Below are 22,440 nucleotides of genomic sequence, written 5' to 3' on the forward strand. Positions count from 1 at the left end.
GCCACACGTAAGCCCCGCGCTAGGGGCGTGTAGACTAAAGAGAGAACAACTGAGATCATTTCCTGGCTGCACCTCCTGCAAAACTTTTCCCAGGCGGACTTGCGTTGCATTGTTGACTTTTGTCACTTTTAAGATCTAGAGTGATAACAAAGGCAAAGCCAATCTACATAAACAGGCGGAAAATGAACGCCTAAAATCCTCTTTGGGCTTAGGGTACTTTGGAGGCCTAAACCTCTACAGTGGAATGAAAAGGCTGATTTTAATATTCCAGGTAAGAACCAACTCCGGAACGCATGCGCAGTAAGCACCAGGCCTGCCAGCCCGAGCCCGGATGTAGGTGGAGCTAAAGGTCCCGGGAGAGGATAGTACGTCAGTCCCGGGGCGCGCGCGCGCGTGCGTCACGTCGCGAGGGGCGGGGCATCCCGGTTTGGTTTCCCGGGTGACGGCGGCAGGCTGGTGGCGCGCGGTGGTCGACGGTCGTGGAGGCATGGGGGCGCCTTCGGGCCTGCAGGCCGACTGCGAGGCGCTGCTCAGCCGCTTCCAGGAGCTGGACAGCGTTCGCTTCGAGGATTTCTCGCAGCTCTGGAGAAGCATGAAGTTCGGGACCATCTTCTGGTGGGTGTTTCCGGTTTTCGGCCCGCGGGCGGCGTCCGGGCGCCGATCCCCGGGGCCTTCGCCGGCGGGCGCCCGGGCCTCGCGCTGGGCCGGGCGGCCTCCGGGTGCCTCTGCAGCCCGCTGTGCCCACCGCCTCCGCCTCGACCCGCGCCCGGGTCTTCCCACCTCCTCGTCTCGTTCTCAGAATACCGAGCAGTCACTCCGTCCACGACCGCATCCCAAAGCCCCCAGGCTGGTGGCGCTCCCGGGTTTATCCCCGTCAAGCCCGTCCGTGGCTCTGGCCTTGAGTTGGGAAAGCTCGACGTCTTCGGACGGGGCCTCTGCCCGCGTGGCGGCCCCGCCCATTCCCCGGCCCGCGCGGCTGTGCACTCGTCTCCTCCTCCTCTCTCCCTTACCCAAGGCTGGTTGGTGTGCCCTAGCCGTTGGGTTGCAGCTCCACTTGTGGCTTTTTGGTGGTTCCTTGGAGATAAGCAGATGACTGCCGGGAGGACCGAGGGAGACAGCTGCAGCAGTGGCACTCACTAGACACTGTGTTGAAAATGAACTATACATACAACTTGTGGAGGGCTGGGATGCAACTCAGGGGCAAAGCATCTGCCGAGCAAGTGCAAGGTCCAAGGTTCTATCCCCAGTACCAGAAAAGAACACACACACACACACACGCACGCACACACGCACGCCTTCCCCCCACCCCGCAACTCTTTGGGGGTTGGGAGTGTGGCTTAATGGTAGAGCACTTGCCTCGCATGCACGAGGCCCTGGGTTCCATTCCTCAGACCACATACACAGAAAAAGCCGGAAGTGGTGCTGTGGCTCAAGGGGTAGAGTGCTAGCCTTGAGCAGAAGAAGCTCAGGGACAGTGTGCAGCCCCTGTGTTCAAGCCCCAGGACTGGTTAAAAAAAAACAACAAAAAACAGAAAAACAACTTGTGGGAGGGGGAAAAGAGGGAAAAACTGAGAGAGGGAGAGTAGGTGTGATATTGTCCCAAAAAAGAAATTCACTCGTTACCTGACATATACATTACATATTGTACAATATTGCAGCCTCTCTACATCACCTTTATAATAACAAAAAAAAAATTTTTTTTAAAGAATATCATGCACTTTCCTGCCTGGGCTGGCTAAGAACTGCAGTCCTCCCATCTCAGCCTTTGGAGTAGCTAGGATTTACAGGCATGAGCCATGGGTTCATGGCTGCACTTACTTTCTTGCTGCTGCAGTTGCCTTTGTTCTAAACCTGAGGTTTCTTCCACTCCCTTTGCTCATACATGTCTTCACTTACACTTAAGCCCAAAGGATAATTCCTCAAAGAAGTCTTTTGGCCCTATCAGTTGCTGGGTGGTATCAGGCAGGTCTGTAATTTCAGTTACTTGGCATAAGGGGGTAGAAGGCTCATAAGTCTTAGGCCAGCTCCAGGAAAATGCTTGAGACCATATCTGAAAAATAAAACAGGACAGGGGGCATGGCTCAAGTGGTTAAGGGCGAGGGAGAGGACCTGAATTCATGCCCCAGTACTACTCCTCTCCCGGATGCTTGTTCTAATTATTCTGTTGCTCCCACTCTGTGTTTAATCTTACTATTCAGCACATTTTATTGTAATTGAGTATTTGAAGAGGAGTACAAGAGAGAGGCTAAGCTGACATGACAAATGATGGACCCCACAGGGTCCCCTTATTGTGATCTGGAATAAGAGACAATACAACTTTGTATTGCTTGTAAGGATTAAATGAGCTAATAATGTGTGTTAACTGTGTCTCATATGCTCAATAAATGTTCACTACCATTCTAGAATTTTCCTTCCACTACACTGAACAACTTGAGGGCAGCAACTAACTGAACTGTGTTCCTTCCTATTAGCATACCACATATACTGAAAAAGGCCAAATAATTGATTGTCTGACTGAATGAATCTTTATGATTAACTGTCTTCTAGTGAATAATATATAGAAGTTCTCTTTTTTCTGTCTTTTTGGTTGGTTGTGGGGCATGAACTCTGGGCCTGGGTGCTGTCCCTCAGCTTTTTAGCTCAAAGCTAGTGCTCTACCAGTTGAGCCACAATACCACTTCCAGTTTTCTGGTGGTTAATTGGAGATAAGAGTCTCATGGATTTTCCTACCTGGGCTGGCTTTGAACTGCGATCCTCAGATTTCAGCCTTCCCTCCTGAGTAGGATTACAGGTGTGAGCCACCGATGCTGGGCTTCTTTCTGTTGTTTGATGTAAATTAATTACATACTGCATTTGTGCAATAGAGGGGGGTAGAGAATGTAGAGCTGCTAGTTAAGAAAAAAGTTCTTTAGTTATTGTACAATAATGAAAAAAGAATGACTAACTTTTAAAAAATACCTACAAAATGTAATGCATTTGTAGCTCAATTTAATTCATAGAATGAGTCTGAAAAGCATGTGTAATTTTCCTTGTTTCATAGGTGAAGAAATTGAGACTTACAGAAGGTAATTACTCAAGATTGATAGACAATGGCAGAGCAGATATTGGGACCTATGTGTGTGCCTGTTTGTAAAATCCAGTCTTTTTTTTTTTTTTCTGGTCCTGGTGCTTGAACTTAGGGCCTGGGCACTGTCTCTGAGCCTCTTTGTGCTCAAGGTTAGCACTCTATCACTTTAGCCACAGCGCCACTTCTGGCTTTTTCTAAGTAGTTTATTGAAGATAAGAGTCACAGACTTATTTGCTTGGGCTGGCTTTGAACTGTGATCCTCAGAGTCAGCCTCCTGAATATAAGGATTAAAGGCGTGAGCTACTGGCACCCAGCTAATACATAGTCTTTTACTGTGCTCCTTCTTGGCAAAAAGGGGTACATGAAGGGAATTTTTCTAGGGTTGGCCCAATTTTTAGCTAAAGAATCAGAAATGGTGGACTTGCTTTAGAAATTTCTTGGGTCATCAGTACTATAGTAGGTATTTTGTCTTTTAAGTCTATTACTTGAGGGCCAATGTGTTCTCTTTCCTTCTTGTAATCAGATATAGTGGAGTCCTTGTTTATTGGCTGCAGTGATAATGTCCTTACAGTTTTATACTGTTTTTATTAAATGAAAATACTAATATACTTCTGTGTTGTGTCAGTTACTTGGATGTACTAAATACTACACAGGCAATATTTTTTGGGTTTGAACTTGGGGTTTTGCAACTGCTTGGTGGGCTTGCTTGCTTGACTAACCATCTACCATATCAGCGACACTTCCAGCTATGATTTTTTTTTTTTTTGACTTGTTTGTTTAGCTTAGAGAAGGAATCTCATGAATTTTTCTGCCCAGGCTAGCTTTGAACCTTGATCTTCTGGATCTCAGCCATATAACTAGGTCTGATTACAGATGTGAACCACTGGTGTCCTGCCCAAAATAGATGTTTTAAAATATACTAAATTCCAGCTCTTATATAGAAAACTATATTTAAATTATCTTTTGATGGGCTGGGAAGTTGGCTTAGTGGTAGAGTACTTGCCTTGCATGCATGAGGCCTGCATCAGATTCCTCAGCACCACATAAGCAGAAAAAAGCTGTAAGTGGCGCTGTGGCTCAAGTGGTAGGGCGCTAGCTAGCCTTGAGCTGAAGAACTGAGGGTCAGTGCCCAGGCCCAGAGTTTAGCTCCCACGACTGACAAAAAAAAAAAAAAAATATATATATAGATAGATATATATCTATATATCTATCTATATATATATCTTTTGATTGTTTTATCCAGGTTTATCAGTATGTCATACTGAATTTTTTTATGACTTAGCTATATTTTATATATATGTATATATATATATATACAAATATATATATATATATATATATATTGCTGTTGGTGGTGGTGGTGGTGGTTGTGGGGCCTGAACTCTGGGCCTGGGCGCTGTCCCCCAGCTCTTCCTCTGTAGACCAGCGCTCTACCACTTGAGCCTCAACCCCACTTCCGGCTTTTTCTGCTTATATGGTGCTGAGGAATGGAACCGAGGGCCTCATGTATGCACGGCAAGCATTCTACCACTGAGCCACCTTCCCAGCCCCAATATTAGATATTTTTAAGTATTTGGCCAGCAGTAATTTGAAGTCACTTCTTTGCTTTCCAATTTGTCAAGTAAGCTTGATGTTTTGAAGTGCAGTATGGTGTTTCACTGATAGTTGCTTCTGCCTCAATATTAGAAGGGTGTGCAATTCACTCTTCTTACTTGAATCACTAGAGGGAGGATCAGGTATGAAGTCTGTTTCCAGTTATCAACAACTGCTATTTAAATAAGTATGTAACTCTGCTGGCTTCTGTTTATGATTGATGTACTTAATGAGGTATCATTTTTTTGTGTGTTTTAGTGGCAAAATGAGAAATTTAGAAAAGAACACATTTACGAAAGAAGCTTTAGCTTTGGCTTGGCGATATTTTTTACCTCCATACACCTTCCAGATCAGAGTTGGTGCTTTGTATCTACTTTATGGACTGTATAATACCCAGCTGTGTCAACCAAAACAAAAGGTATTTTTGGGTTAGCTGTTTTCCCCAAGCAGAAATATGGAACAAGCAATATGTGTGTGTATGTATATATGTGTGTTCATATATATGTATATATGTAAACTGTCTTAACAAGGAATGTCAGTGTGCCTAACTTGTATTACAATTGTGAAAAGATATTTTAATTTCATGCGTTTTTTTCTCTTTCTGGTTGCAGGTCAGAATTGCCTTAAAGGATTGGGATGAAGTTTTGAAATTTCAGCAAGATTTGATAAATGCACAGCATTTTGATGCAGCTTATGTCTTTAGGAAGCTGCGACTAGACAGAGCTTTCCACTTTACAGCAATGCCTAAATTGGTGCGTTGCCCAGAATAATTTCTTTTTTCAAAATGAATAGTTACACTTCATCTCCTATAAATGCTTCAGCTCCAAAAAAATGAAAGACTATCATTAGTGCTTAAAATATATAGTCTGATTACTTTTACCCCTGCAAACAAAACATTCAGCCTCAGGTTTGGAGTGTGTAGAGTGTTGCTAGATGCCACACATTGCTGCAAATGGGAGTAAGAGATTTGGTATCTTCATTTATTCATGTTCCCCTTCCCTTTTATTTTCGATGCTGGAAATCTGACCCTAAGCCTCATGCCTACTTTTATGGTTTTCCTCCACAACTGAGCTGCATCCCAGCCCCTTGTGCCTTTTGTTAGCCGAACATCAGAGACTTACCGAAGGAGGACCAAGAAACTTCAATATGTTAGCTGTTGAAAAGCTGAAACTTTGAGTAAAATCTGTTACTTCTCCAGTTTTGTCACTATTAAGACAGCAGGTTGGAGAGTAGTGGTTCTAGGTGTGCCATCACTTGGCAGACTATGTAACTTCTGTGACTATTACTAAGTTTGTAAGCACATGGTACAGAACCTAACAGGATATTTCAAAAGTCTGATAGTCTTTGAACATAAATACTTCACAAGTGCACACTGAGGGCTGCTTTTTGTTTGTATATTTTAATACGTTAAAAATATCCTATAAAAGATAATTACTTAAAAAGACATTCATTTGTATCATTGCAGCTTTCATATAGAATGAAGAAAAAAATTCAACGAGCTGAAGTTACAGAAGAATTTAAAGACCCAAATGATCGTGTAATGAAACTTATCACATCTGATGTGTTAGAGGTAAGTTTGCTCTTCCCTTGAAATAGTGGAACAAAAATTGTTTTATTGCTAATTATACAATGAGATTATAACTATTAGACATTGACAATTCTTGTAATGATTTTTTCCAGTCATTTCCATTTCTTCTTTATTTTCTTTTTTGTGCTGGTTCTGGGGCTTGAACTCAGGGCTGCTGCTGACAGCTGGGCTGCTGCTGACAGCTGGGCTGCTGTCCCTGAGTTCTTTTGCTCAAAGCTAAGACACTACCACTTTGAGCCACAGCACCACTTCCAGGTTTTGGAGGGATTTTTTGAGTGGTTAATTGGAGATAAGAGTCTCACAGGGATTTTTCTGCCTGTGATGGCATTGAACCTCGATCCTCAGATCTCAGCTTCCTGAGTAGCAAGGATTACAGGTGTGAGCCACTGGTGCCCAGCTATTTTCTGGTTTTGGTAGAGTTGTAGGACATTTCAGAGATGAGATTTAGTAGCTGGACATCCTTCTCTCACTGCAGATCCTGCATGTGAGAGCACTTTCCCATTACCAGTTTCTGCTTTCTTGAACTGGTGTTGATGATCCACCAGATGATGTCTATTTTTGGATGTTACAGGGGCCATCTGTAATGAGAGGGTTGATAGTTCTCTGCTGATGTTACAGTTTTTACACCAGGACTTACACAGTTTCTTATGTCTCACTCCAGTTTACTGTCTTTCTTCTTTATCCACAGACATGTGGGAACTATATTGGTAATCTCTGGGGTAGAAGTCTAATTAATAATGATGTCACAAATGATGTCAGAAATCATTCTTCTTTTCCTTTAATCTTTATAAAACTGAAGGATGTAACTTTTAGGATAGATGCCTAGGCTTTGCAATTTACTATAGAATCATTGTACAGAAAATAAGGGAAATATTCTTGAGGCAATTATCAGAATATGGTCTTAGTTTTCAGTGGTAATACTTGGTGAAATGTTGTACTACAAATTTTGTTGTTTACTGGAATGTACTTTTACATTACCTAGTCTTTCCCCAGTGTTGTCCCCTAACATTGTGTCTTAGAGTTTGAGATTGAATTCAGTGCATTTATACCTTTGGGAAATAGTTTCTTTGCTAAAGTTGTACTGTTTTATTTGTATGATTATATTTTCATAATATGACAGATATTGATCTTGTCAGCTCACAGTTGGTTTGGAATGAAATTGTGATTTGCATTGGTTTTGCCTTTTAAGTTCATCAAAAAAATAAAGATATGATGGTACATTTCTATAAATCTCATCTCAGCAAGATGGAGGCAGCAGGACTGAAAATTAAAGGTCAATTTGGGCTAGCTAATGAGACCCTGTCCTCCCAAAAAAGAAAAAATAAATTGAGCTAAGTGTAGTAACACATGCCTGTAATGCTTGTTGAAGCCAGCCTGGATTACATACTGAGAGACTCTGTCCCCCAGGATGGAGAAATAAATTTAAAATGCTTAACTTTTCACATTCAGGAAATGCTGAATGTTCATGATCATTATCAGAACATGAAACATGTGATTTCAGCTGATAAGTCCAAGCCAGACCAAGCCCTCAGCTTGATCAAGGATGATTTCTTTGATAATATTAAGAACATCATTCTGGAGCATCAGCAGTGGCACAAAGACAGGAAGGTAAGTAGTGCCTTTTTAGTGCCTTACTGTGTGTTATTCATGAGTTTAGAAGTGGGAGACCATGTTAATGCGTAGCCTGGTTTGGTGGCTGTGCTCCTGGAGAGTGAAGACTTAGGCCTTTGCCTTCTTAGTTATGGCTTTGTCCCTGTTATTTAGCTTTAAGTATCTCTGTGTATGTAAATATAGATGTATATTTATATGTATGTATTTTATAGGTGAGTACATAATCTTGTTATACCACAAGTTAGTTATAATCTTTGTAATTTCTAGTGGCTGGAAACTGGCAATGTTTGGGATACATCTGGCATATAATTATTGTTTGGCACACTACTGATTCCAGCATTAGTTTACAATTTTGAATATGTTAACCAACACATAAATTTTTTTGAATTAATTGAAAATTCCCCCAGTCCAGCTTGTCTTTCAACTCAGGTGTGGTGCCTGGTCCCCCTCTCCCATGTCGCAGCAGCTTCTGGACTGTGTGGTGGCTTCCACGCGTGACAGGATGTGCCTCCACACTATGTTCTCTACCTGCTGTGGCTCATCCACTTGCAAGACCATCAGCACCATTTTCACTTTTCTGATCCCAAGGGATTGATGCTACAGCTGCCCAGACTCCATGACAGCGTGGAGATGCTGGAGCTTCATTCTCACACTGGAAACCTATATGGCATTCTTGTTAATTTACCTTTGAAATGATTCAATTTTATTTTAATAAGTACCTGACCATGGGTTAGTGTTTTCACAAATACTAGCTATTGAGACTCTCAGGAAAATTCGTTGTTACTTTTTTTGGCTTTCTATCATGTGAAAAAAAGCTGTTTCAAGTCTTAATTTTAGAAAAGAATCAACAAGGAAGTGGTAGAGAGATAAAGTCTTGGGAGGAAAAAGTTCTATTTATTTAAATGACAAGTTTTATTTATTTATTTATTTTTTTGTCGGTCGTGGGGCTTGAACTCTGGGCCTGGGCGCTGTCCCTCAGCTCTTCAGCTCAAGGCGAGCGCTCTACCACTTGAGCTACAGCGCTACTTCCGGTTTTCTGGTGGTTTTATTGGAGATAGGAGTCTCACGGTCTTTCTTGCCTGGGCTGGCTTTGAACCGTGATCCTCAGATCTCAGCCTCCTGAATAGCTAGGATTACAGGCGTGAGCCACCAGCGCCCGGCAAATGACAAGTTTTAAAATGTACTTTATCACAATGTACACAAATAATGTAGGCATTTAATGTAACTATCTTTTAATATTCTCTTTTTAATAAACTCTTCATTGAGCATTACTAAAACCTTAGGAAACCTGAAAGAAGGGGAAGTCTAGTTTCTACATAACATGCCTGATGTTCTTCGTTAGGATGATTAAAGTACCTTATTGTTACATCTTAGAGTTACTCTGAAACTTACATGTGATCTTGATGTCAGATGGTAAACCATGCTACAATGTGAAATAATCTTTTGTTTTTTTGGTAGTTAAAAGTAACCGATACTCAGTTTTGTGAAATTGACTTGTAGTCAGTGGCATTATAAATGTGGGTATATGTAGTATATAAAAATAATTTTTGCTTTTTTAGAATCCATCCTTAAAATCAAAACTTAAAGATGGAGAAGAAAAGAAAGAAGGCAATTCCCAAGAACCAGAGGTAAGAGAAATGTTAAATGTTTATAGACAGCATTGTGGTTGCTTTCCTTTCCTTTGTTGTATGACTAATTACAGTATAAAGAAATACCATCGTACTAAGCATTGTAATGTTTTGTCGGTATTATAAAAATATCAAACATTTTTTAATCTTGAGTTTTGTGAAAAAGTGGTCTGTTCTTCAGTGGATGCCTTTTGAAGAGCCACATGCCATGTGGGTTGGGAGCAAGGATGTTGATGGCTTTTAGGAGGTAAAGGAGTCCATGGAGTGCCTGAGTTCTCAGATGTGAAGAGAAGGCTTTCACAATGTCATTTCTCACTTCTTGGCAGCCGTTTAGCCCAGTGGCGCTCAAGCTGCTGCTTCAAAAAGCTGCTGCTTCAAGCTTCTGCTCCAAAAGCTGTTATCTCTCTTGGTAAATGACACGAGGACCTGTCAGGGCATAGGCAGATGAGGAGCTAATGGGAGTCAAGGGCTCTTGACTTCCAAAGCATTGCTGCATATTATCCTGAGACCTCAGTGCAATGAACAATAACTGTGAGGATGATTATTATATGTATATGTGTGTATCAGTATGTACCTTATTGTTGTTACTTCCTGTTACCCTACATTCTCTTTCAAATACTTGGGGGTTCATGATTTTACCTAATGTTTGTGTGTTTCAGCTTTATTTTTCTTTCATGTTTGTTTTGCTTACAGAGATGTGAAAGGGCAGAAACATTAGCAAAAATAAAATCAAGAGCTTTTTCAGTTGTTGCTCAGGTAAGTTTTTTCTTTAATAAGATAATATGGAAATTGGATGCTTTCTTCTAGGTGTTACATATTTACTACACTATAGGTAATATGTAGTATTTTATTGACTGACAGCACTGAGGATAATAATTATCCCTAATTCTTTATAACTAGAAACCCTCCCTCCCTTTTTTTTGGTCAGTCGTGGGGCTTGAACTCTGGGCCTAGGTACTGTCCCTGATCTCTTTAGCTCAAGGTGAGTGCTCTACCACTTGAGCCACAGTGCCATCTCTGGTTTTCTGGTGGCTAATTGGAGATAAGAGTCTCATGGATTTTCTTGCCCAGGCTGGCTTTGAACCACGATCCTGCCTGAGTAGCTAGGATTACAGGCGTGAGCCATCGGTACCTAGCTTAGAACCCTTTCTTTATAATTTATTGCTAGTTGATGTTTAACATATTTATCACGATATTATTATATACTTAAAATTATGAATAATTACACGTGTGTTATTGCATAGTTATGGGTATTTCCCTGTTCTTTTTTTTTTTTCTGTCTTTTTGTGCTGGTCCTGGGCACAATCTCTGAACTTTTGTGCTCAAGGCTAGCGCTCTATCATTTGAAACATAGCTCCACATCTAGCTTTTTGGTATTTAATTGGAGATAAGAGTCTTATGGACTTTCCTGCCTGGGCTTAATGGTTTCAACCATGATCCTCAGATAAGAGTCTCATGGACTTTCCTGCCCAGGCTGGCTTTGAACTATGATCCTTATATGTCAGCTTCCTGAGTAGCTAGGATTATAGGCATGAGCCATTGGCACCACACAGCTATTTTTTTCTCTTTTTCAAAAGTATAGTTGGTATAGATTACCAGCTATTGTACAATGACATTACAATTCCATAAGTTGGTCTATGAGTACAATGCTTCTTTGTTAGTTTCCCCCCTTTATGATCCCTTGACTAGCTAGCCTTGGAATCAGATGTTATTAAGACTTGTCCTCCATTTCTCTTTGATGATTTTCTTCTCTTCAGGGGTTGTTCACCACAGCTGCTAGCTTGCATGTTCCCAGCTTTAAATTCAAAAGAAATCACATATCTTCTTCCCAATGGTTAAACAGTTTTAAAGTTGAATTCCATTACTTATGACACAATCCACACCTATCCTTGAGTTGTTCACAGTGGCTAAATAATTGAGGAATAGATTATTATGAATAGGGCTAAAATAGTACTTGTCTTATGTTTCTATTTCCCAACAATTTTAGGTAACAGGATAGATACATTTTATTTTATTTTATTTTTATTTTTGGGTCCGGTTGTGGGGCCTCAGCTCTGGGCTTGGGACCTGTCCCTCAGCTCTTCAGCTCAAGGCTAGCGCTCTACCACTTGAGACACAGTGCCACTTCCCGCTTTTTTCTTTTTGCTTATGTGGTGCTGAGGAACTTATGCATGCAAGGCAAGTGCTCTACCACTGAGCCACCTTCCCAGCCCTAGATACATTTTAGTGCAGTGTGCTAGATAGCAAACAGCTGTAGGAAACTTTGTTACAAGGGTAGAGAACTATGTACGTGCTCCATCATTATGTAAAGCCAAGCAAGTGCGATAGTGAAGGACTTTATAACATGTATTTCTCTAAGTCTTTGCTCTGTTTTGTGTGCTTCTGTTCATCGAGTTTATTTTATAATTCATTGTGCTTAATTGCATTTCTAACTCTTAAGGCATCCAAGTCAAGAAGGCATCGTCAAGTCAAGCTTGACTCCTCTGACTCTGATTCTGCTGGACAAGGGCAAAGTGAAGCAAGTAAGAAAAAAAAGACCAAAGAAACATCAAAGTCAGCAGGAAGGAAGTTATCTTCCCGTAGCAAAGGTACCTTTAATTTATTAATTAATTTTGCGGGACCTGAGGCTTGAACTCAGGGCCTGGGTGTTGACCCTGAGCTTTTTGTGCTCACGGCTAGCACTCTACCACTTGAGTCACAGAACCATTTCTGGCCTTTTCTGAGTAGTTTATTGGAGATAAGAGTTTCATGGACTTTCCTGCTGGGCTGGCTTCAAACCACAATCCTCCAGTCTTAGCCTCCTGAGTAGGATTCAAGGTGTCAGCCACTAGGTGATGGGCACAAAGGTTCCTGTTAAAGTTTTACTTTTACAGCTCAACAAGTGAGACTGAGTCTTGCTTAGGACTGCCCATTACCTTTATTCTTATTAAAGAGGATCAGAGATTTGCTCCATTGATAACATTGTGAGATTTAAAATTGAAAGTAGTTTTTTAAATAAATTTTTATTTTTGTTATTATAAAAGTGATGTACAGAGAGGTTTCACTTTTTTTAATGTAAATCAGGTTTTTCTTTTTGGACAATGTCACCCCTTCTCTTGCTCTCTTCTAATTTAAGTAATTTTGTGGTTGGTGGAGGTCAGAAGGCTTTGAACTCAGGGCTTGGACACTGTCTCCTGAGCTCTTTTGTTCAAGGCTAATGTTCTACCACTTTGAGCCACAGCTCCACACTTCCAGTTTTTGAGTGGTTGATTGGAGATAAGAGTCTTCTGCAGACTTTACTGCCAGGGCTGGTTTCAAACTGTGATCCTCAGAGCCTCCTGAGTAGTAGCTAGGGTTACAGGCATGAGCCTATTTAAGTAATTTTGTAATTAAATAATTGAGCAATTAAGTAATTTTGTGGGCTAGTTTAAGTAATTTTATTAGATACTTGTGATCTTGTTGCTGGAAGCACAGGACTTCAAATTTATCATTTCACAAATAACTTGGTCAAAGTAATAGAGTTTTAGAGTCAGTCTAGAATGTTCCATTAAATATTTCATTAGTAATTTTTATGAGAATCAATTTATGTGTAAAGTAAACTAATGATAGATGATGTGTTCTATAAACCTTCTCTCCCCTCCCTCCCTTCTCTCCTTCCTTCCTTTCTTCCTTCTCTTTCTCCGCTCCCCTCCCCTCCCTTTGTCCTTTCCTTTCCCTTTTCCTTTCCTTTCCTTTCCTTCTGTGTGGCATTACTACGGCTTTAACTCAGGACCTCCAATTCTAAGGTTCTTAGGTTTTTCTGCTCAAAGCTGGCTCTCTACCACTTGAGTTACCCTTCAGTTTGGCTTTTTTGCTGGTTAATTGGAGATGGTGTTTTGCTGATTTTTCTACCTGGGTTGGCTTCAAACTGAGATCATCTAGGTCTCAGCTTCCTGAGTAGTTAGGGTTAAGCAGCTTTTTTTTTTTTTAAACAGCCATTACTTGCCTCAAACATGTGATCCTGTCTCTGCTTCCTGAATGCTGAGGTTACAGACTACCAAGCCCAGCTTGAAATATTTCAGAAAGGAATCATACCAATGCTCTATAGATTCGTTCAGAAAATACAAGGGAGAACAGTTTTCAACTTACTGACACTACACAAAATCAGGACTAAAAACTGTCTCATGTGAGCATACATGGAAAACATCTTAAAAAACATTAGCAAACTAAATCCAACAATATATTATGAACAAACAGGGTTTAGTCTAAGAACAAGCACGTGAGGGTTGGTTTAGTATGAGAAAGTAAACCAGTATAGTAATCATATTATCCAAATAGAGGCAATATAGTCATCTCAATAGATGGAGACAAAGTATTTGATGAAAATCTAGCATCTGCTCGTGATGAAAAATTGAGATTAGGAGGAAACATATTCAATGTGAAAAAGGATATCTATAAAAAAAACTAATATCCTAATGGCAAATAATGCTTTTCCTTAAAACCAAGAAGGCAGGATAGCTGATGTTATCACTCTTGTGGCAGTTATGCTAGTAATCCTAATATGTCCAGTAAGGCAAGACAAAGAAACAGTGGTCATCCAAAGGAAAATAGTACTTTGTTTTTACATGAAATTAATTTTTTGTAGAATAATCCTCTAAAAATATAAAGTATCATAACTAACCATTGAATTAACTAATTGGTTAATTTATTTTTGCAGGTCTGGAGCTTACATGCTACTTCTTACATGCTAGGAAAGTGCTCTACTGTGAGCAGTACCACCAGCCCCTAATGGTTAAATATAACAAGTCACCAAGTTCATATTTCGCTATATTAATCTAGGCACTGATTTTTATTTACTTATTTTGCCAGTACTGGAGCTTGAACTTGGAGCTTTGATGCTATCCTTTATCATTTTCTCCTCAAGGTTAGTGCTCTACCACATGAGATGCAGTAACATCTAAAACAAATTACTTAAGCATATAGATAACATAATATTTCAAAATCTATATGCTGAAAACTACAAAAAATGATGAAACAGACATATAAATAGATAAATTATCTTTGTGGATTAGCAAGTCCCATATTAGGATGAAACTAATTCAAGTTTCTTCTATAGAGTCAACAAAACTCCACTGAAAAATCTCAACAGAGTTGGTGGGTGTTTTTTTGTTCATTTTTGTCAGTAGTGGGGTTTGAACTCTGGGCTTGGGCACTGTCTCTGTACTCTTCAGTTCAAGGTGAGTGCTCTACCACTTGAGCCACAGCTCCACTTCCGGTTTTCTAGTGGTTTATTGGAAATAAGAGTCTCACAGACTTTCCTGCCTAGGTTGGCTTTGAACTATGATCCTCAGATCCTCCTGAGTAGTTAGGATTACAGGCATGAGCCACCAGCACCCGGCCCAGTTGGTGGGTTTTGTTTGTTCTTTTGTTATTCTAAAGGAGAGGTAATTGCCTAAAGAATAATTACCTGAATAAAAATCAAAATGCCTCATAGTTTCTTTCTTTTTTTTTTTTCTTCTTTTTGCCAGGCCTGGGGACTGAACTCAGGGCCTAGGCACTGTCCCTGAGCTTCTTTTGCTCAGGGCTAGCATTCTACCACTTGAGCCACAGCACCACTTCTGGCTCTTCTATTTATGTGGTACTGAGGAATTGAACCTAGGGCTCCGTGCATGCTAGGCAAGCACTCTACCACTAAGTCACATTTCTAGAGCCCTCATAGTTTCTCCTTAATCAAAAGTTTTTAATACTTAAAATGGATTTCCATAGTCCCGCTCTCCGCTCTCCCCCGGCCCCCCCCAAAAAAAGAGCTTTATTTTTCACACAAAACAAAAGTTATTCTAAAACCATTTGGAGTACATACAGTGGTCTAATTTTAGAAGAGCTCTTACAAATTAATAAGAGTAAAACTCAGTAGAAAATGAGCTTCATACACATGTAGGCTTAATTTTTAATTAGAAATATAAATTAAAACATTTTAATGTCATTAGAACAGCAAAGATTAAAGATAACTGAATATCCATTAGTAATGCAAGTATTAGGACATAACATTTCTGAATTTAAGTGGAAGAGTAAATAGGCCTACTTTCAGAGAGCAATTTGGAATCATCTGTCAGAAGTTTCAAATGTGCATTCTGTTTAATTTAGCAACTCAATGTCTATGAACACTGTACAAATAACAGTAATAAGCAAAGACTGTAAACAACTCAAATATATGATGTTTCAAAATTGGGAAAGATAAAATGAACATATCAGGGAAGAGACTCCATATGGAAGCTGTTGGAGGGAATGAGACAAGGTTCTGAATGCCTAAGCAGTGGAGAGAATATTGTTGTCTTTGATATTGGAGAAGCATGTATGGCACAATGAGGATTTCATTTGGGGAAGAATTTGCTTTAGTCTGTTCGTCAGATTTAGTTTCTATGATGATTGCCTAAATTGAGTTTACATGTTTTTTTTGTTTGTTTGTTTTTGTTTTTGAGGCAGGTTCACTATATGACTCTTAGTAGCCTTGAACTTGTAATTCTCCTGTTTTTACTTCCCAAGTGAAAATTACAGGTCTGTTCTGCCACACCTGGATTACTGGTATTATCAAGCTTCCTTTGTACCTGTTTACCAGTCCTAGAATGTAACAGTCCATGGTTTAGAGAACATAAGCACTGGTTAAGGTATGATGGCAAAGATAGATAATGGTAGCTGCTATATCTATCATGTTTATGTCATACCACCAACCTTTTCTCACATATTGAGGATCTCTAGGTGACAGCAAAACTGAGACTTGTGCCCATGCTTAAGTCATTAACTTCTTTACTTTGTTATCCCTTGAGTAGTTGGAAATATGGATTTGGAATGGACATGCACTTACGTTAAGTAGGCTTATTCCTAGTTGTATTTTAGCTGTGTGTCTAGTAACTGACAGTTGCCTCCCACACAGCTTTGAGCATGGGAAACTGTCCATGTCTACCTGACATGCTCTATCTAGGGAACTTGTATTTTTCAGGAAGTTAGATTTAAAAGTCCAAAAAATATTTTAAATTTGATTATTTTGCTATTTACCTAAAATGTATGCTTGTGCTATTTCTTTGTTGGTATTCCTTTTTTTGTTTGTCTTGGTGTTTCTTGTTTTCTATAGCTTTTTTTGGGGGGGGGGTCCGGTCGTGGGGCCTCAACTCTAGGCCTGGGCGCTATCCCTCAGCTCTTCAGCTCAAGGCTAGCGCTCTACCACCTGAGCCACAGCGCCACTTCAGGCTCTTTTTTTCCTGCTTATGTGGTGCTGAGGAATCAAACCCAGGGCCTCATGCATGCAAGGCAAGTGCTCTACCACTGCGCCCAGGCCCAGAGTTCAGGCCCCATGACTGGACCCCCCAAAAAAAAGAAAAAAGAAAAATACTATGAGAAGGTGCATTTTTTTCTCTCCTTTTCTAGAGCACTATATCCCGAACATAATTTAATTTTCTCTTGATGACTCCTGGTATTATCATGAACATATTTTCTTGGGCTTTATAATGATCCTATCAGGAATATCTTAACTGTGGGGGCAGTTTATTAATTGCTTCATACTATACTACTTTGTCAGTGCTTAGGCTTTACTTTGTTTTTAAACAAAAGCACTTTCTCTGTGACATTGACCACAGTGGTGTCTTGGTTCTCAGTGTGCAGGCACACAACAACTTGGTTTTTTCATGTTTCGGCCTCTGTGCTCTGAGGGTCTAGGCAACTGGCTGGCCATGCATTTCAAGATTATGTACAGTTAATGTAAAGCATGAGTTCTGGATAAGGTCCTGGGAACGCACTTGTGAGTAAAGCTTGTCAGCTGTGTTTATTGTGTGGACTTTAAATTTGGCATTCTGAAGTTTTGTGTGCTTGCTTTGAGGTGGTCAAATACTGTATTTGTTAAGAGCTTTCAGAGAACAGTAATTCATTTAATGATTCTCTGGTGACTAGATGAAGCTTTGTGTCTCAGCTGCCAGTTTTGAGCTCAGGAATCCTTGCCTTTCGTTGTAAGATTCTGTTAGGTAAATATGGATTCTAAAATCAGCATGATGTAGATGGCCATGACTAAAAGATTGAGGAACAGTGGGTAGAGGTACTAATTACAGTTTTGTGAACAACCAAAATATTGGTTCCAATTCTAAAAGAAGATGTATCATAAGCTAGGGAAAGGTGTTTTTTTGTTTTTGTTTTTTTTTAGGTCTGGTCGTAGGGCCTGAACTCTGGGCCTGGGTGCTGTCCTTCAGCTCTTCAGCTCAAGGCTGGCGCTCTACCACTTGAGCCACAGCGCCACTTCTGGCTTTTTTTCTTTTTGCTTATGTGGTGCTGAGGAATTGAACCCAGGGCCTCATGCATGCAAGGCAAGCACTCTACCACTGAGTCACCTTCCCAGCCCGGGAAAGGTGTTTTCTAAAGTGATCATCTGGAAAATTATCTGGAACATTGTTTTATTTTTTTAGGAGTTGCAAGTAACAAGATAATCTTGTTTTAATGACTTAATAGGAAACATTTCACTGTTTGAATTGTGCTTAAGGTAGAAGTATATTACCACAGATTATTCAGCTCTGTCTTGCCTTCATTGTATAAAAGCTGCACAGCATTAAAGCCCTAGCATATTTGCATTAGAGTAGGAAACTTAACCCCATGTGCATTTAACTACTTACTTCCTATGCTGATAGTTACATATCTGAGCTATGAAATACCATGTTGTAAAATAGCTAAACCCATGTTCACTTCATAACGATTCATATATCATAGGCTATATTGTTTATTTTTGGGGGGGGGGTCCAGTCATGGGGCCTGAACTCTGGGCCTGGGCGCTGTCCCTCAGCTCTTCAGCTCAAGGCTAGCACTCTACCACTTGAGCCACAGCGCCACTTCCCGCTTTTTTTCTTTTTGCTTATGTGGTGCTGAGGAATCGAACCCAAGGCCTCTGGCTTGCAAGGCAAGTGCTCTACCACTGAGCCACCTTCCCAGCCCTGGCTATATTGTTCATGAAAGCAAACCTGAACCTGTTCCTGTGGGAAAAGGTAGAGTGTAAAGAACCAGTGAACACATAGCATATAAAGTGGGATAGATGTTGTAGAATAGAACAACCGGGAATGGGCATTGCTTGGGGAACATGGATGTTGAGTACTGTGTGGCACCTAGTAGTGATGGTGATGGTGGTGTCTGATTAATTTCTTCAGGTCACAAAGAGTTCACACACAACTCCTCCAGTGTTTTTGAAAATGGAGTCAGTAGCAAATTGTAACTATCTGCATTCAAAAATAAGACTGGCTAAGGATGTAGCAGCAACCCCTACCTCCCTACTCCCCAAAAGATGCTCACTATTGATTGATTGATTGGTTGGGTGGTTGACTGGTTGGTTAATGGTTGGTTGATGGTACTCAAGTTTGAACTTAGGGCCTTAAACTTGCTAGGCAGCTATTCTAGCACTTGAGCTATGTTCCCAGCCTTGAAATTGTGAACTTTAAAATTCCATTTTGATTGTTTTGATGAACCCAAGGGAAGAACACATAATTAGTTCCTCCTTTGTGGCCCTACAGGCCCTTGTCTGTGTGATAAAGACTAAATAAGGTATCTGTTTGGCTGATTTGGTGTCTTGTCCGTTGGTCTACTCTTCTTTTTTTTTTCCTTTTTTTTTTTTTTGGTCGGTTGTGGGCCTGGGTGCTGTCTCTCAGCTCTTCAGCTCAAGGCTAGCACTTTACCACTTGAGCTACCGTGCCATGTCCGATTTTCTGAGTTGTTTATTGGAGATAAGACTCTCACAGACTTTCCTGCCTGGGCTGGCTTTGAACTGTGATCCTCAGATCTCAGCCTCGGAGTAGCTAGGATTATAGGCGTGAGCCACTGGCACCCGGCTTCTACTTTTCTTTAGTGGAAAAAGTGGAGGAAGTTAGGACTATTTTCAGATCATAGATACTAATATACTAATACACAAACATACATATAACAGATACAAATATACTGATACTTAAAAAATATGCGTTTAGAATGGGTTATAATTTCAGTTCTTAGTTTAGACATTTAATTAATTAATTTTTTATTGTGAAATAGACATTTAATTTTTATACTGTTAGAATGACATGTATGTAGAATGTCTTTTAGAGTAATAGTTATTAGATAGAAGTTGGAGGCTCCTGCCTATAATCCTAGCTATTTGGGTGTCTTGAGATCTGAGGATCATGGTTTGAAGCAAGAAAGTTTATGAGACTCTTTTTATCTCCAATTAACCACCAAAAAGCTGGAAATGAGTATGGCTCAAGTGGTAGAACACTAGCCTTGAGCAAAAGAGCTCAAGAACAATGCCTAGGCTTTGAGGTCAAGCCCCAGGACCAGTACAAAAAAAAAAAAAAGAAGTAATAGTTCTTGTTTTATTATATGTCTTTCTTAATCTCTCTTTAAATATTTTCAGGTAATGTACAGAATACACTTAAGGAAGGAAAGTCTTTACATCTGAGTATGCCCGTAATTACAGAAGAGGAAGAGGAGACCGACAGTTTCAGCGAGACAGGTACAGAGGAATTTTGTTTAAGTTAGTGAAGGACTCTTACGGTTGTAGAGCATCAAGCCTTAGAACTCTTGAAAAACATGACTCTGTGTTCTTATGATCCTTTTTATCGTTGGTTCATTGGGGAATTTCAGAATTAATCATACCATTAGTCATGATACTTGAAGTGGATAATGACAGAGTAAATGAATTGATCTGGATGCCCATTAGCTATTGTCAGTTTAATTGTCTTAAAGAAGATCTCCAGGCCAGGCACCAGTGGCTCACACCTGTAATCCTAGCTACTCGGAAGGCTGAGATCTGAGGATCGAGGTTCAAAGCCAGCCCGGGGCAGGAAAGTCCATGAAACTCTTATCTCCAATAAAACCACAGAAAATTGGAAGTGGTGTTGTAGCTCAAGTGGTAGAGCACTTACCTTGAGTGAAAGAGCTGAGGAACAGAGCCTAGGCCCAGAGTTCAAGCCCCAGGACCGACAAAAAAAAAGACAAAAAAAGAAGGTCTCCGGACCTCTACCCTGCTGTGTTCTGGACGATGCTTGCTCTGTTGACCTAATGGATGGACTTTTCAGCCTGGCTGCCACTCTTCCAAGAATCCCTTTCTTTCTGCTTTCTATTTCTTTTTTTGTTGTTGTTGGTCGTGGGGCCTCAACTCTGGGCCTGGGCGCTGTCCCTCAGCTCTTCAGCTCAAGGCTAGCGCTCTACCACTTGAGCCACAGCGCCACTTCCGGCTTCTTCTGCTGAGGAATCGAACCCAGGGCCTCATGCATGCAAGGCAAGCACTTTACCACTGAGCCACCTTCCCAGCCTTCTGCTTTCTATTTCTTTTCATCATATCATTCCTAATGTTCCTGACTTTGTATCTTTTTTTTTTTTGGGGGGGGGGGGTCCGGTCGTGGGGCCTGAACTCTGGCCTGGACGCTGTCCCTCAGCTCTTCAGCTCAAGGCTAGCGCTCTACCACTTGAGTCACAGCGCCACTTCCGGTTTTTTTCTTTTTGCTTATGTGGTGCTGAGGAATTGAACCCAGGGCCTCAGGCACGTAAGGCAAGCGCTCTACCACTGAGCCACCTTCCCAGCCCCCGACTTTGTATCTTTTATTATAGTTTGATACTATTTGAGTACAGGTATGGCATCTGTTATCGTAACTGGAAAGATGTATAGTACCAACATTTTTCATTGTGTTTCAGGTTGAATTATAGTGAAACTGAAACTGCAGTCACTTTATCTTTCTTTGCACTGACTTAGATGCCTTTTAGATCTGCTGCCCTGGGTCCTTGCTGCTTATAGGAAGGGCAACACCTTCAAGTGACTTATTTACTATTGAGTTGAATCTGGAGTGAGTAAGAGACACTCTCTCAAAAGATTAATGACTCTAAGACCGAGATCTGTCTCAATGGAGAGAGTTAAGTTTGGGAGATTTTATTTTTTTGGCAGTACTGGAGTACTCAGACCCTTCCCCTTAACTAGGCAGTTCTACTACTTGAGCCACACCTGCAGCCATTTCTACTTTCAGTTACTAGTGTATATTACAACAACATTTTAAAACCTTATTTTTAATTAGCATATGTTAACAGAGGTAGTGTCATTTTGGAAAAAAATTCTTGAGCAGGGGAGGTTTAAAGTTTCTGTTGTTGGGTTTTTTTTTGGTTTGGGTTTTTTTTTTTTGGGGGGTGGGGGGTCCGGTAGTGGGGCCTGAACTCTGGGACTGGGCACTTTCCCTCAGCTCTTCAGCTCAAGGCTAGTGCTCTACCACTTGAGCCACAGCGCCACTTCCGGCTTTTTTCTTTTTGCTTATGTGGTGCTGAGGAATCGATCCCAGGGCCTCATGCATGCAAAGCAAACGCTCTACCACTGAGCCACCTTCCCAGCCCGAGGTTTAAAATTTCTTAAATGGATCTTTACTTTTAAACAGTTAAACATATATACCAGTTAAACATATATATTTCAAATCAGCAGTGTTATCATCTAAGTGTCAGAATTTTTCAAATTGACAAACTTCTGAACTTTATGTCTGTAGAGTTCACTACACTGAAGAGGAAAAGAAAGCGTTGAACCAGGAGCCTGGTACAGAGTTTCACATTTTGAGCTGACTGAAGAAAAGATTTGTGTTTTGTGTATCAAACAGGAAGACTGTCAGTATTACAACTAATTATCTGGGGAAGTAAAAGTTATTTCTTTGAAATGGGAATAGCTTTTTAACACAGCTAACAAATTTTCTTTTACAAAATATACTTAAATGAAGGTAAAGTTTGCTTTTAGAATGTGATATATAGAAAGGATCCTATTTTTTGCACATCATTACTGTATTTTAAAACCTTTATGACATGATCTGGATATAGTACTGGTAATATTAACTAGTCTATATTATTTAAAGTCTTTTCTTGAAATATATAAAAAGCTTTTGTGTTTATAATTTTGTAATAAATTTGTATATTATGCACATTTACTATTTTGTGTATTATATGGTTATGTGTAATAAAATTTTTGCCTTACCTCA

At 40.4% G+C, this 22,440-nt stretch overlaps 1 protein-coding gene across 1 annotated transcript; it reads left to right on the plus strand.

Annotated features, from left to right (window-relative positions):
• Window positions 1-442: 442 nt before the first annotated feature.
• On the plus strand, window positions 443-22,440 carry Snapc1 (small nuclear RNA activating complex polypeptide 1). Its single transcript, XM_042682535.1, has 10 exons — window positions 443-615; window positions 4,919-5,078; window positions 5,272-5,412; window positions 6,126-6,230; window positions 7,698-7,856; window positions 9,419-9,487; window positions 10,181-10,243; window positions 11,928-12,075; window positions 19,851-19,949; window positions 21,961-22,440. Exons 1-10 carry the CDS (start codon window positions 488-490, stop codon window positions 21,993-21,995), a joined length of 1,107 nt encoding a protein of 368 aa, XP_042538469.1. The 5' UTR covers window positions 443-487; the 3' UTR covers window positions 21,996-22,440.

Source organism: Dipodomys spectabilis, unplaced genomic scaffold (genome assembly GCF_019054845.1).
Source record: "Dipodomys spectabilis isolate Male_0828 unplaced genomic scaffold, ASM1905484v1 ptg000073l, whole genome shotgun sequence".
Taxonomy (NCBI): Eukaryota; Metazoa; Chordata; class Mammalia; order Rodentia; family Heteromyidae; genus Dipodomys; species Dipodomys spectabilis.